This window comes from Trichinella spiralis, assembly GCF_000181795.1.
Source record: "Trichinella spiralis strain ISS 195 chromosome Unknown Scfld2, whole genome shotgun sequence".
Lineage (NCBI taxonomy): Eukaryota > Metazoa > Nematoda > Enoplea > Trichinellida > Trichinellidae > Trichinella > Trichinella spiralis.
Window position 1 is genome coordinate 4,286,598 of NW_003526941.1, and position 14,502 is coordinate 4,301,099.

The 14,502-nt window shown below is 31.3% G+C and overlaps 4 protein-coding genes across 4 annotated transcripts; 3 read left to right on the forward strand and 1 right to left on the reverse strand.

The window, feature by feature from the left end:
- Positions 1–22: 22 nt before the first annotated feature.
- On the forward strand, positions 23–5,819 carry Tsp_03448 (26S proteasome non-ATPase regulatory subunit 6). Its single transcript, XM_003379748.1, has 9 exons — positions 23–121; positions 357–420; positions 642–661; positions 1,066–1,590; positions 1,653–1,834; positions 1,980–2,439; positions 2,574–2,622; positions 3,817–3,874; positions 5,687–5,819. Exons 1-9 carry the CDS (start codon positions 23–25, stop codon positions 5,817–5,819), a joined length of 1,590 nt encoding a protein of 529 aa, XP_003379796.1.
- A 115-nt stretch (positions 5,820–5,934) lies between these two features.
- On the forward strand, positions 5,935–6,267 carry Tsp_03449 (hypothetical protein). Its single transcript, XM_003379749.1, has one exon. It carries the CDS (start codon positions 5,935–5,937, stop codon positions 6,265–6,267), a length of 333 nt encoding a protein of 110 aa, XP_003379797.1.
- Positions 6,268–8,726: 2,459 nt separating this feature from the next.
- Tsp_03450 (hypothetical protein) lies at positions 8,727–9,526 on the forward strand. Its single transcript, XM_003379750.1, has 3 exons — positions 8,727–8,784; positions 9,249–9,313; positions 9,338–9,526. Exons 1-3 carry the CDS (start codon positions 8,727–8,729, stop codon positions 9,524–9,526), a joined length of 312 nt encoding a protein of 103 aa, XP_003379798.1.
- Positions 9,527–13,993: 4,467 nt separating this feature from the next.
- On the reverse strand, positions 13,994–14,085 carry Tsp_03451 (conserved hypothetical protein; the record flags this gene model as incomplete). The annotated part of the gene is made up of 1 exon (XM_003379751.1): positions 13,994–14,085. A coding segment is annotated over one exon (92 nt), but the record flags the coding sequence as incomplete, so codon positions are not given.
- Positions 14,086–14,502: the final 417 nt, after the last annotated feature.

Sequence of the window (14,502 nt, forward strand, 5' to 3'; positions counted from 1 at the left end):
AGCTTGATAACAAATTTACAAAATGATACCAAAGAAATGTGCTGAACGCAACAACAAAGAACGACTACAACCAGCTATGGAAACGTTTAATGAACGAAAGCCCTTATTTTTATGTACAAGTGTAGTACTGTACTTTTGTTGGTTTAACTAGTTCAAAAAATAAAGTTTGATTGTATAAAAATTCGAAGATAATAATAAAATATTAATAAAATAATTTAAAATATTATCATAAATTTGATTTTCAAATGTCAACTTTTTTTCAAATATGTTTTGCTTTACAATTATGCCTACTTTTATGTACTTCTTTGTTGTACTGTAACGTTATTTAACGTAGAAACTTTCAAATTCAGTTATAGTTCGACATCGTTGATTTTGAAGCAGATTTTGAAATTATTCGTTTTCTTCTGGTTGTTCAGCATGGTAAGATTATTTTAAAATACAAATAAAATTGTTTTTTGTTTATGATTAAAGCTAAACAGAAGGAAAAGGGAAGCAAAATATTTTCAAACTTAGTTCAGTATCGTAATTGTTTTGGGAAATTTTCTGAATTTGAAAACAGTTTTTGCCATCTTTTATTTTTGTTAACCATTTTAAACAGGTTTTAATAAATAATGTATATTTTTAAATTTTGCTATATCAAGACAACAATTCGTTGAATTATGTAATTATTAATGTCTTTTGATTTCGTATTTTCCGCATAATTTTTGAATATTAGTATTTTTTCTTTACGTAACTTTATATGAATTTTTCTGATAGTGCAATTTATTGTTTTTTTTATTGACATTATTGTATTCATATTAGAGAATTGTTTAACAGTTAGTGATGCACATTTGTTTTTGAATCGCTTAAATTTTTACCTGCATGCAGAATTAATGTATTATTATATTTTTATATGTAGTGTAATGATTAGAAATTAAAATTTCATTTTCCGTTTTAACCTAGTCGTCGATAATTTTTTATTTAGCTTTTCTTACTTGAAAATTGTTTTTCAATCAGTGTTTTGTTATTTTCAATCGATAATTTACAATATGACACTTTAAGTGTGACATGTTGCAATTATTTCAGTCTTTCGTTACTGTATTGGAAGAATCACAGAAAGCAGAAATTGTAATTAACCCAGACTTGAACATTGCTCAGTATCAGTTTCTGTTATGTCATACAGAATATGATCCGAAAAAGAAAATTGAGGTGAAGGAAAAGTTGATGGAAGCAATTACCAAGAATGAAATGGGGAAATATTACGAATATGTAAGCAAAGTTCTTGGTATTCCAGTAAATAAAGAACTTATGGAAAGATTAACGAAGCAAAATAAAGAAAAGTTGGAAAAATTTGAAGCGGATATAATCGATGCCGAAAAGAGTCAAGGAGAGTCTGAAGTACGCGATGCTTGGCTGAAAAAAGCAGAATATTTGTCACAGATTGGAGACAGAGACGCCAGTTTGAAGGCACTTTCTTATACTTATGACCGTACTGTGGGTGTGGGAAAGCAGATTGATATTATTTTCCATCAAATTCGCATTGCTTTGTTTTACATGAATCATGCACTTATCAAAGAAAAATTTCAAGAAGTTCATAAACTTATTGAACAGGTATTGAATTTTTCAATATATTTTTTTCACAAACCTGTTCATTTGTTTAAATTTGAATTTAGGGAGGCGATTGGGATAGGAAAAATCGGTTGAAAGCATACGAAGGCTATTATGCTTTAGCAGTTCGAGATTTCAAAAAAGCGGCAAGTCTACTGTTGGATGCGGTTTGCACATTTACAAGTTACGAGTTGATCACATACGAAACGCTTGTGTTTTACACCGTTGTAGCTGCAATGCTTGGCAAGTGATTTTTAAGTATTTATTTTATTTGAAATTATTCATAATTGATTACATTTGTTGCTAGTTTGGTAGTTTCTGAGTTGGTGATTTTTTGACTTTAAATTCAAAGAAAATACTTTTCATACAATCAAGGCTATTTTAGCTTTAAGCAGAAATGAGCTGCGTGATAAAGTGGTCAATTCTGCAGAGATTCGTGAACAGTTGTATTCGCAGCAAGATTTAAGACGCTATTTGCATTCACTGTATGAATGTGACTATGCGGGATTCTTTAGTTGTTTGGCCGATTTAGAGACCCGAATGAAATTCGATCGCATTTTGGCACCGCATTATACTCACTATTGTAGAATGATGCGCGCTAAAGCATACCAGCAGCTTCTCAGCTCTTACCGCAGTTTGACATTGCGTTATATGGGCGAAGCATTCGGCGTCAGTCCGCAGTTTATGGATAAAGAATTGCACTATTTCATCAGCAGTGGCCATTTGACATGTAAAATTGACCGTGTGCGTGGTGTAGTTGAGACGAACCAAGTGAATTCCAAAAACGTACAGTATGCAGCATTAATTCGAGATGGTGATGTTTTATTGAATCGCATTCAAAAATTGAGCCGAGTTTTCAACAATTAAATGATAGAAGTAAATTTTATTTGAAGCAGTTGTGAATAAATTTGGGTTTGAATTTTGTATGCTTTTTTTTTAAATTATCAGTTATATGAAAATTTTTTATATTTGTTTTTATGTTTAAGAATCGAATTTCAAAACTGAAGTCAACGGTTAAAATATTAATGGTGTTAAGTAAATCATTCATTGGCTTAAGCAAATTGTGCAACAGTGTGAAAGGAGGAATTTTTAAAAATTACTGAAAAATTTTATCGGTAAGTGAAATGAGAATTGAAATGATTTTGATTTGGTTTATTTCACTTTTAATGATTGATGGTTCTGTTATTCTCAAATTATTCATTTGTGGTTTTATTTTGAACGCGAATCTTTGTCAAATTAGCCTATACAGTAGTTATTTGTCATCAGCTTAATGATTTTATTTTCAATTGATTTTCATTTGCAATGGCAAAAATAATTTCTCTTTAGTACATGCAGTAAAGTTGACTATCTTCTGTAAACTTGAAATGGATCTTTTTCTCAGTTTTTTTCTCTTATTTCTGAACATGCATATCATTTTGTGAAAATTCATAGAATATTTTACACTATATAAGTAGTAGTTTAATTTCACTTATTTGAATGCTTCTTTAGTTGAATTGACTATTTTGAAAAAAAAATTATAAGTTACATGTTGCAATCTAAAAGTGGTGAATATTTTGGAAAATATGATTTTGTTTCTTTGGTAGAAAGTTTAATTTTAGTCAAACTAGTATCAATAGTTAGTGGAATATTATTTTCATTCATTGTGAATTTGCTGCTGAAATGATGAAATGACGATTCGCTGATTGCGCAATTGTTTGATAGCTATATTTTCATTTGCAGTAATAAATTGCTCCATTTTCCAGTAGTTAATTAGTTAAGAAGAAATGAATTTTAGCTTTGATTATTTGAAATATTTCTTTAAATAATAATGTTTTTTTTTGTTTTCAACTTTTATGGAAGTATTGCCTTTTATGTTGATAGTGTAGAACAGTTTCAGTTAGAAATGGCGATTATTAATTAATAACGATTGTTCTAACTTAGTGAAACGGATAAAACAGAATTTGTTCAATTGCTGTTTGTTATTAAGTTGTATTGCTGATTACGGCTGACATTTGAAAGTTTAAAATTGAAACAATTGCATGTTGTTGTTCATTTTAGAACAATTGTGTGTTGATTAGATGACATGTTTATCCCAATATCTGTATACGTTTTCCTATCATCAATTATATTGTATAAGCATATAACTTTAATATTATCAGTATCAGATATTATTATAAAGAGCAATTTAGTATTTTTCATATTATTTGTAATCTTTTTGCATAAATTTAAAAGAAAATCTTGATTTTTGAGATGTTGAGTTTCATGTGCAATTGAGCGTTCATTTACAATCGTTAATGAATACATATATGTATATGTACTTATTTATTTATTTATCCAAAAGAACTACAGTCATATAGGTTTCAAACGTTTTTTTTGGTATGAATAATGTATCTTTCAATTAGCTATAATATATTTTTTGCTAGATAGGAAAATCTTGTGCCTTACATTATTTTTTAACGACCGTTGGATCACAATGCTGTTACTTACATCAGTGTTTTTTTCAAATACAAATATATTTTTTGCAACTATTGCAACATCCCATCTACTATTACGTCCAAATGAGCTATTTTTATTGATTATAAAACATCTTTTATTGGTTAATTTTCTTTTTTATGAATAATTTCTGTGAAAGTTCAGTTAAGCAATTAAACATTAATGTTTCGCTATTGCGCTTAATTCTCTTTTCGTTTGTTGCATTCAATTATTCAATGGCTGTTTCATTTCTTAATTAAATGTTGCGTTGTAGAAATGATTAGTAATCAAGATGTTAATGTAAAAAAGAAAAAAAATATGATTATACTTTATGATAAATGAAAATCTTTCATTCTACTTATGAAAAGTTCACTTTTATTGTCAATGAAAAGTTTCAGTCAATTCAATCGCAGTCGTGAAAATGAAAACGTTTTGATTTGTGAATTTGAAAAAAATAATAAAAATAAAAGGTGCATATTAAAATTCATAAAATATGATACACTTTCAAATTTTCGGGAAAGTATATGGTGCAAAATGAATAATAATTTTATTGAAATATGCTTCCTTATTTTACTGTTTGCTTTGCTTGCTCTAAATGTCGATATGTTGCATTTAGCTTATTTGTAGAAAATCATTGCTTTATAGTTTTAAAGTAGCTTAATAATTTGTGTTGAAAAAATATTTTCTTTTCAAACTTGTGAAGTTATGCTTTTTGTAAATATTGGTAAATGGCTTTCTTTGCATTGAAGTTTTCATGTTTAAAATCTGAAGTACGTTCACGTCCATGGAGTATTATTGAACATTAATAATCACAAGAGAAATGTACTCACGGCAAAATAAGTGAAGAAAGGTCATTTGATTCTTTATAACTATCTGTTGTTGAGCTGTAAATTCTCATTTGGTTGCGCTTCATGATGAGACTGACTTTATCATTTAGTGCATAGAATTATGCACTTTGATTTTGTGCAGTAGTATTCATGAATAATCTAATTTTATTTTATCAAGGGAAATATTCTGACAGATAAAATTTTTAATAAATTTTATTCTTCTTTAACAGGTGCTTAAATTAATTTTATCATTATTATTGTCATTTTATTTTAAACCTCTCTTATGACGTAGCTTGTTCATTGCGTAATTAAATATATGAATGATGAAACCATTTTTGCATGTAGTATTCGTCAATTTTGCATTTGTTTTGCCTATAAATGTTAGCTTTACATTTAATTCAAAAATGCTCACATATATGATTTGCACTTTTTTTCTTGAATGTTTTGCTAATATGTATGCAATTGTGAGTCTTTGCAGAATTTGGAAAAGCGAAAACTTTTTGCAAAGAATATTTTGAAGCCATGTAATAATTTACGGGAAGTTAAGTTAAGTTAAGTTAATTTTAAGTTATTTACTACAGACTGTTTGTTCTGCTTTTTGAATTAATACTTTGAAGCTTCTTTTTATTACGAGATAAAAATGAATAAGAAATTTAATGAAAACGAATTTATGCAGCAGAATTCAAACTATGGCTGCAGTGAGTTAATTGAGTTTCAGTTTTCTATTTTGCTCAAATTTTAATTTGTCGGCAACTTTTTTGAAATCTATTGACCAGTGTTGGCAAGCTAATTCAACAAACAAATTGACATGAATAATAAAGTGAGAATGAATTGATGACCAATCGGCGCCGAACCTATCAACATATACCGTCTATGCAAGCGGGGGTCTATTTTACAATGGCTGACCAATCAGATACATCTGAGCTGGATGGGGTGTGGTTCTGGAGCAGATAAATACAGCTACTTTCTGACTGTTGGTGCAAATTCAGTCGAGAACTGGTGAGCTTGTGTTGCCTGTGCTGCGCTGATTGTCATTTCCATAAGTTCTAACCAAGGTCGAACGAGCTGCATGAATACTTCAGGCGGATGGATTTATACGGCGGCGGCACTGCTGTTCGCTTGCAGTGCAGTAGCTTTTACGATAGAGCCAATGAATCTTGCTTCACTTGGTACTTCTCGCACAGTTTCTCCCGAGCAGATTGACGTGGCCGACAGTTTCAATTCCATCAATTGCGCTCAAATCGATGAGACAGATTTTTGGCTGTGCAAAGGACCCCAGTTTTTGGATAGTCGCACTGGAACGCTACACAGAATGCCACAAGCAGCAAAAAGAAAACTATCTATGCTAACTTATTCATCACGGCCAAGTGAAACGGACAGACCAATCATTCGGCTTGGCTAATTGAACTTGCAGACCTACTAAATTCTTCACTGATCTTATACATGCTTGCGTTTTGATGTATTAATTGTGATTTTTAAAACAATTTTCATATCTTTATCCATTTTCATTGAAAATCATCACTTTGATTTGCAACTGTACGTTTTTATGTGAACCTGCATATAAGTATACTGTACAGTGCTATTGGTGCGCATCTAATAAATTGAATAAACGGTTGTTTGTTGTTTTTATAATTGAATTGCATTTTTGCAGTGCATTTCCTTTCACTGAATTTTACTATTAATAACATAAACATTTTCTTGATTTTTATCTACACTTTGTTGTTTAATTTTTCACTGTAAAAATGATCGATGAGATGAAAATGAATAGCTTGTAATGGATGATTTATTTTTTCACAGAATTTGAATTAACAGAAGCTGTTTAACTTTTGCTTTGAAGTTCTCAATGACACTGTTGGGAAATTGATAAGACTGGGAAGAATGGTTAGCGTCGGTAAAACGAGGAAAACAACCTAGCAGTTGTTTAAAGTGAGTAAAGTTTAAATGCAGTAGAAATTCATACTGCAGGAAATATTACTGATCAAAAGGTGTTCGTTTTGTTTTTTCTTTTCATTTTTTGAGAAAGATGCTTTTTCTGATTTCCAACATGTTGCATAAATGCAAACTAAGTAAGTAAATTAAAGCAACTATTATCATTTGCATTCATTTTGCGTTGACCTAATCTTTGCTTAATTGTATTTTGAGGTTTGTATTTTGAAAAATTTGGCCAAATTCATGAAACTAAGCATAGTGAAAAGTAAAAGTAAAAAAATCTTCGCCTTCACTCAATAGACGAGGTAAGAAAATTATGACGCAGTATAGTTGGGATTTTAATTCAGTTACAAAATTTATTATTTAAAGTTTTTGCTGAAATACAGTTTCATTTCTTTTAATGCAACGCTGTAATGGTGCGTGTTTATCAGATTAGCGGCTTCAGTCTCGACGGGATTTGTATTCATGACATGTATTATTAGTTATCTTTACGATGTTCATGCATTATTGCAGCAATATCAATCTGAAAATTGAAACCTCTCATCGAATGAGTGTATGTATAAAAAATTTATATTAGAGATGCATATTTTTTATGGTCCTTTTGTTTATTTCTTCCATACATTTTTAGGGGCTTCTGAAATTAATTTTTCGACTGTTTTATTTATTAAATTAGCGAAGAAATAATTCCAGTGATTTAATAAGAATATTATGCATTAAATGCAATTTACACACTTGGCATTTAAAAGATCTCTGAGAATATTCTTCTTCAGAGATCTTTCTTCAACTTCAGAACTTTAAGTTCTCATTTTAATAACAGTTGCTCGCATATTACGTGATTATAACAATTGAAATTTTAATTTGTGTGCATGTAAATTAACGAATAGAATATTTTATTTAAAAGCTGGACTTCTAATTCAAGAAGAACTATGCAATTAAGTGTAAGCGTTCAGCTCTAACTTTTACTGCATATAGTCAGTCTGTTATGCAAATTTCTAAATTATGCGCATTAGCGTCGTCGGCTGAAATTCACTATGACAAAAACTTGCTTACTTCACTGAATTGGCGGCATTTGATTGAACTTTGCTTATTTCGTCATAGCATTAATTAAAGACTCTGTTCTGATTGTTGCACTTGTTTGATTTATATTTTCTTTTTTATTAGTCTATTTGATGACATTTGTTCGATTTGAAAAACTTTACGTATTTTACTTACTTTTTATATTTCAAAATTGAATTTTTAATTATATAGTTGGAAACAATTTTATTATTTATAAACATGAACATTTTTTCTTCTTCTGCATTGACGTTCTACTCATTAATCTTTATTATTCACTTCAACGGGGTAGAATGAGGCAGCGCACATACCTTTTATGCAGACTGTCTATATTTTATGCAAATCAGCGTCAGTCGTACAGTTAACTTATCAGAGATGGATAGATAGAGTGTTTGTTTGCTCGTCTTAATTGGCAGCCTTGAACTGCTTATTGTCCGACTTAATGTTGCATTCACTGACGATATTTTACTGCATTAGTCAGTATTGAATGTCATTTTAAATGCAAATTATTCCACTAATAATGCATTTCATTGCCTAGCATATAAACAGTCTGCTAAATTAAATTGCAATTACTTTCTTTATAGCGCACTTTGACTACGCGACAGTGTGACGCAACGCTGAAACTGTCTCACTTTTATGCAAATATGTTTCATCAATAGCAACGCCCATGTTTTTCATTCATTGTCTAAACTGGCGCTTCATTTCTTTTGCTTATTCATTTCATAATAATTCCAATATGATTTTTTTTCTGATACCGAAAAATACTCAGCTTTCTGCATGATGGCTTTCTTACTTTATTGAAATTTTTAAAACAATTTCACAGCACGATAAATCGAACATTTTATTTTATATTTGGAAGTTTTATAGATATGAAGAATAATGACGAGAAACAAGGATGGATCACAGCAACCACAACTGAATAAGTACAAAACAAAAAGTAAGTGGAGTTTTATTTAAATTTAGATTACGAATATCTTCGAAGCAATAACCCTTACTTTAATCAAGTGACCAAAAATTGTTTAAAATTTCAAATAAATAAGACTTCCATGCAACTACGCCAACTGTATCTTCTACTCAAAATTCTACTATTTGCATGGATTGGATCAATTTTATTAATATTCATCCATCTCATTTTCCTCTATTTTCATTAATCATATGCATGTTATTTGAAACTGTATCAAACTGCTTTTCCACCAATTACTTATTTTTAGTTATAAGAAAGTTATATTTTTGTTTGCTCATCGTAATGCAAAGCAGTCACATTATGACTTACTTGTTCCCCAGAACTTTCATGCAAATTTTTGAGCATGGCCTTGACGTTTGTTTACTTTGCAGCCATTGCTCACCACTAGCCAAAACATTTAATATATTGGAAAAATTCGCTTAAAATGCTTTTTTCAGTCAACTCAATGGTATCTAGTAGTCGAGGAGAAAATAATAATTGCTATTGTAAAGTTGCAACTCATGTAATCCTTTTGGTCAGGTTTCAGATTAAAAGTCGTGAAAAGTTTTGTTTGCTCAACGTGCGGAATAGCAGCCACAGTAGGACTTGTTTACCAGAAAATGTATGCAAATTTTTATTCCACTGCTATGCGTACGTTTACGGGGCTTTAGTTTCGATGATTGCTCGCCTACGGTGTGCGGTGCGAATTGGATGGCGTTTTCCCTGCGAATATTGAAAATCATTGATTGAATAACATTGAAAACGCTTTTCAAGCCGTAAAGTAAGTTTTCAAAATAAAGTTAATTCAATGTTGACGTTTAATGCAGTTTGGCTTGGTGGAACAGCACTTCGTGAATATTGGTTTTCAAATTTGCGAATCTGCTTTCCTGTAAACGTTAGTCTTATCAGTAGAAGAGCGCCTTCTTTGCCTAGCTGACGTAGCTTTGCAATAGCAGCATTAGATTACGGTCAATCAGTGAATTTCATTTAATGGAACTGTAGGCTAACGATGTGAGGTGACTGAACAAGGACGAGCAAAGACTGGAAAGCGGGATGAATATCTACGAAGCAGATATGTTTTTTGTTTTACTTTATTTCAATTATTATTAAATAATTAATTACGATTTAGAATTGCAATAGAAGAACGAGGTGGACTTCAACGATGAGAAGACGCCTATTCAGGGAAATTCGCATTCTTTTTCATTTGATCGTTATTAGTTCGAATTATAGATAAAAAATAGATATTGAGTCTGTAACAATATCATTTTGTGAGGTTTCCTTTTAATTGAAAAACAGCAAAATGTTATTTTCCAGAGTGTAATTTTAAAATTAACATATTATTTATAACTTTTACTGCGTATTAACGTGAGCATTTGATTTAACGTTTGACATTTTAATAGATTCGAAGAAGAATGAAGACGGGGACCACAGGAAACAGAACGGAAAACAAAAGGTATGTGTGGTTTCCCGTGGGTCCCTATTCCGTAGATCTCGTGTAGGGATACTTCGAAAGGGTGAAGTTATCCCGTAGTTTAATTAAGCTAGGGACAAACCTGTATGGTTGAGATTTGAAATAATGCAGGGTTTTGGCTTTGGCGCAGCAAAATCGTTGCACGCAATTGTTTTCATGAGTCGCAATATTTTGAGATTTTTATTTATTTTCATTTACTGTTTAGCTTAATTTCAAGACATGCATCTTTTTATTGTTTTTATTAATTAAATTATTCTCATTTTACCATTTCAAAAAATGATTTGTTTCTTTTCTTAAATTCTTATTATTACATGTTCTTTTTTGATTTTCTTTCTAAAATTACTAGTTATTATTCTTTTGGTTCTTCTTTATTTTCACATTAATTTTAAACATAGAGACTCATGATGCATTGCATACAAATTCGTTATTATTATGATTAGATTGATTTAGAAGATTAGAAGAAAAGCACTGAAAAAATATAAAGTATTGAATCACTTTGTACTTTCAAGCAACTAAATTACACATCATGCATAAATACGCAGTATTGACATTTCCGTTTATTTTTAGTAATTTGCGATGCTTTATGTTAATAAGTTTACGTTTTAGGTAATTTTAGGGAAGAAATTTGCATAACAATGCAATATTACGTAGTAATAGGAAGTGTGTAAATAAAAACGTAATAAATTTCATCGTCTCGTTTCATAATGTTGCTCGTAATATTTATTTTACTGCGCTATTACTGATGGAAAATTGGGTTGTTCTTCCTGAGGCAAAGTAAATAGTCATTTGCATAATTTACTTAGTATTATACATCTAATCAGAGAACTTCGATTGCATTAGGTTATTCAGTTCACTGCAATGCTATCAGTCTGGCAGGTCGTCAACTATAATTCTGCTCTTCAACACCATCCATGAATAACTGGTAAGTTCGATTTGTTAGTTTGGTGGTGGTATGCTATGCATGTTACTTATATGGTGAATGGAAACTGACGGGTTTCTTTTCTATTGTTGTTATTGCTAACTTTCAGGTACATCACATGCTGAAGAAGAAGAAATTGGTATTTTTTGTTTTTTATTGTGTGATATAATTTCCTTTCAGAATGGACATGTTTTTTATATTCATATCAAGGAATATGAATCTATCAGATTCAATAAACTAACTGTATATGGTAACTATGCCTCATTATAATTTTTCACTCCTGTTTGTTTGTAATTATGTTTATTTCCTTGTAGGATAGCACCACCATCAGCACCATTGTTTGTTTTATCTTTGTTCTTTGTTTCTTATTTTGTGATATAATTTACTTTCAGAAATGACATTATTTTATGTGGTGAATGTGAAACAACCAGATTCTGAAGACTAATTAAATATGGTAACTATGCTAACTAGGTAACTATGTATGGTCAGTGTAACTTTTTAGATGTAGATGTATATTTACTACAATGCATGACAGACAAAAATAGATATTCTGTTTATAGAACACTCTTATTTACTCTTCAGAAATTTTGTAATCTAATGTTTTATTTCTTTGTGGTATTTATTACTTTTTTTGGTTTAACAATCGCTCTGTTTCTACCGTGAGCAGTCATGTGTCTCAACAGTTCCGCTTTCTGGTTTACTTCATCTTCAGAGTAAGAATGAATTTGATGCAGTATATTATAGCTATGCGTTATGCAAATGCAGTGCAACTTTTTCAATGATGTTTGTTATACTTCTTTTTTGTGCACTGTGGGAGGAAACCCAAACTACCATTTGGGAAGGATGTGCATGACAAAAATCAGTAATTGAGTTTGATTACTATTCCATAGTCTGTTACTATTATTAATGATTTCTAATTCTACTTATATTTGATACTGTATGCTGCTTGTTATTGAATTTAGCAGAGGGCGTCATCATAATCGAAGCGTTTTCTAATTCTTGTCGCTCTGGCCAACATGGTGTATCAAGTTTACATCAATGCGTTCTAAATGTGGCATCAGAAAATAAGTAAGTACAGCTTTTGGCCATTATAGGAATGGATTACATCATCAACATTTTTACTATTCATACTGATGGCGCTCTGCGTCATTAGAAATTAGAAAGCGGCGTAATGGTGTTACCCAGTAATGATACAGGAATCAGTGTGGTTTCCCTTATTGTAAAAGTAAAATGATTTGTATTAGTTGCAGATATTGTCAATACAGTCGAATTGCGCTGATGCCCGTGTATATTCTACAAATTTGGTAGTGTGAATTGCCATCATGGCCATGATATGACCAAAGTGATATGACAAATTAGTAAGTAGAGGTTTCGTTTACTTTGAGTGACAGCGGTCACACTGTAATGTGGCTTATCACAGACTAAGAATGTTTAATTGAGTGTTTTAGCGCGCAACTGCATCCTGAATGACAACCAAATGTAACAAGTAATTTTTCTGCAAATTTGTATACTTAGTAATTATTTGTACTTATTAATCATTGCTTAGTAATTAAGGAACAACGATGCACTGTTATTTGTCTTCAATTTTTTATAATATGGCTGTTTTATATCAGTTTAATATTATTTACTTTTAAGCACACTTGTTTTGCAAATATTTTCAGAATCAAATTAAGTTTAGATTTAGATGAATGAAATTCCATTTTTTGGTTACTATGCGTTATTGAACATGTGGTTCTTTTACAAAGAGTTCTAATCACGTCGATAAATAAATACGTCGTCACAAAGCACTACCACCAGTTCCTGCCGCTCAGTTTGTCGACGTACGTACATATACTGGTTTAGTGTAAATTTTGTTGTTTCTGTTTTTCAGGTTTTTATAGCTTTGCTTTTCAGATATCCATTTGCAATTGTTTGGTACCAGTGTTCAAGATTTTAGTTTAGGTAAGAATTTATTTTAGATCCAGTTAATATTCAGAGATTCAGTTCAAGGCAACATGGCTAAGTAAATTGCGTAAAGTCTAAAAAGACATGGAAGTAGACTAGAGGTAAGTATGAAGAAAAATGGGTAAGTCAGGTAAGAATAGGTGTGAAGGTAAGTACAATTGAGAAGGTAAGTATAAATGTGAAGGTAAGTATAAATGTGAAGGTAAGTATAAATGTGAAGGTAAGTATCTACAGGGTGAAGGTAAGTAGTCTATAGGGTGAAGGGTAAGTATAAATGTGGAGGTAAGTAGTCTATAGGGTGAAGGTAAGTATAAATGTGAAGGTAAGTAGTCTATACGGTGAAGGTAAGTATAAATGTGAAGGTGATTACTGCATAGGTGAAGGTAAGTGGTATGAAGGTGAGTATGTAAAGTATATGTAAAGGGTGAAGGTAATTAGTGTTTAGGGTGAAGGTAAATGCAAGTGAATGTACTTGTAAATATAGAAATTACAAATTTTAAAAAGCCTCAGGCAATTTAGTTAATGAAATATGCAAATTTTTAATCGCCTATGGGTAATATGCAAATTTTTATGTGCCCTCAGGCTACGCCTGGGGCTATGCCTCAGGCAATTTTTTGAAAATTTCGAAATTTTTTGAAATTTAGCCCCGGGCGTCGCCTCAGGCTATGCCCCAGGGCAAATAAAAATTTGCATATGCCCTTAGGCTATCCCACAGGCAATTTATAGCACAATATTTGGCCTAAGGAGGTTTTTATGCAAATTTTTTATCGCCTCAGGGTAATATGCAAATTTTTTTTGCCCTCAGGCTACGCCTGGGGCTATGCCTCAGGCAATTTTTTGAAAATTTCAAAATTTTTTGAAATTTAGCCTTAGGCGTCGCCTCGGGCTATGCCCCAGGGCAAATAAAAATTTGCATATTCCCGCAGGCTACGCCGAAAGCATTTTATTGCACAATATTTGCCTTCAAGGGATGTAAAAATTTGCATATTACCCCTAAGCGGTTAAAATTCAGGCCTTTCTACTTGCCTAACTGTACTTACAATTTCAAACCTGTTCTGCATTACTTGCACTTTCCACTTACACTTACTTGTTCTTTATTTAACGTACATTTTAAAGCATCTTACCTACCTTTTATCCACTTACCTCTACGCTATCGTACCTACCTTTTATCCACTTACCTCTACGCTATCGTACCTACCTTTTATCCACTTACCTCTACGCTATCGTACCTACCTTTTATCCACTTACCTCTACGCTATCGTACCTACCTTCTATCCACTTACCTCTACGTATTCGTACTTACCTTCTATCCACTTACCTCTACGTATTCGTACTTACCTTTACGCTATCCACTTACTTTGACGCTACTTACCTGCAT

Excerpts from the sequence above, each read along its gene's own strand:
- Tsp_03448 (XM_003379748.1), top strand. The coding sequence starts at position 23 with ATGATACCAAAGAAATGTGCTGAACGCAACAACAAAGAACGACTACAA. Across the intron at positions 1,835-1,979 it reads GTAGCTGCAATGCTTGGCAA|CAGAAATGAGCTGCGTGATA; the intron begins GTGATTTTTAAG and ends TTTAGCTTTAAG. Across the intron at positions 2,440-2,573 it reads GCATTCAAAAATTGAGCCGA|AATCGAATTTCAAAACTGAA; the intron begins GTTTTCAACAAT and ends TTTATGTTTAAG.
- Tsp_03449 (XM_003379749.1), top strand. The coding sequence starts at position 5,935 with ATGAATACTTCAGGCGGATGGATTTATACGGCGGCGGCACTGCTGTTC.
- Tsp_03450 (XM_003379750.1), top strand. The coding sequence starts at position 8,727 with ATGACGAGAAACAAGGATGGATCACAGCAACCACAACTGAATAAGTAC. Across the intron at positions 8,785-9,248 it reads GAATAAGTACAAAACAAAAA|TCAACTCAATGGTATCTAGT; the intron begins GTAAGTGGAGTT and ends TGCTTTTTTCAG. Across the intron at positions 9,314-9,337 it reads ATTGTAAAGTTGCAACTCAT|ATTAAAAGTCGTGAAAAGTT; the intron begins GTAATCCTTTTG and ends GTCAGGTTTCAG.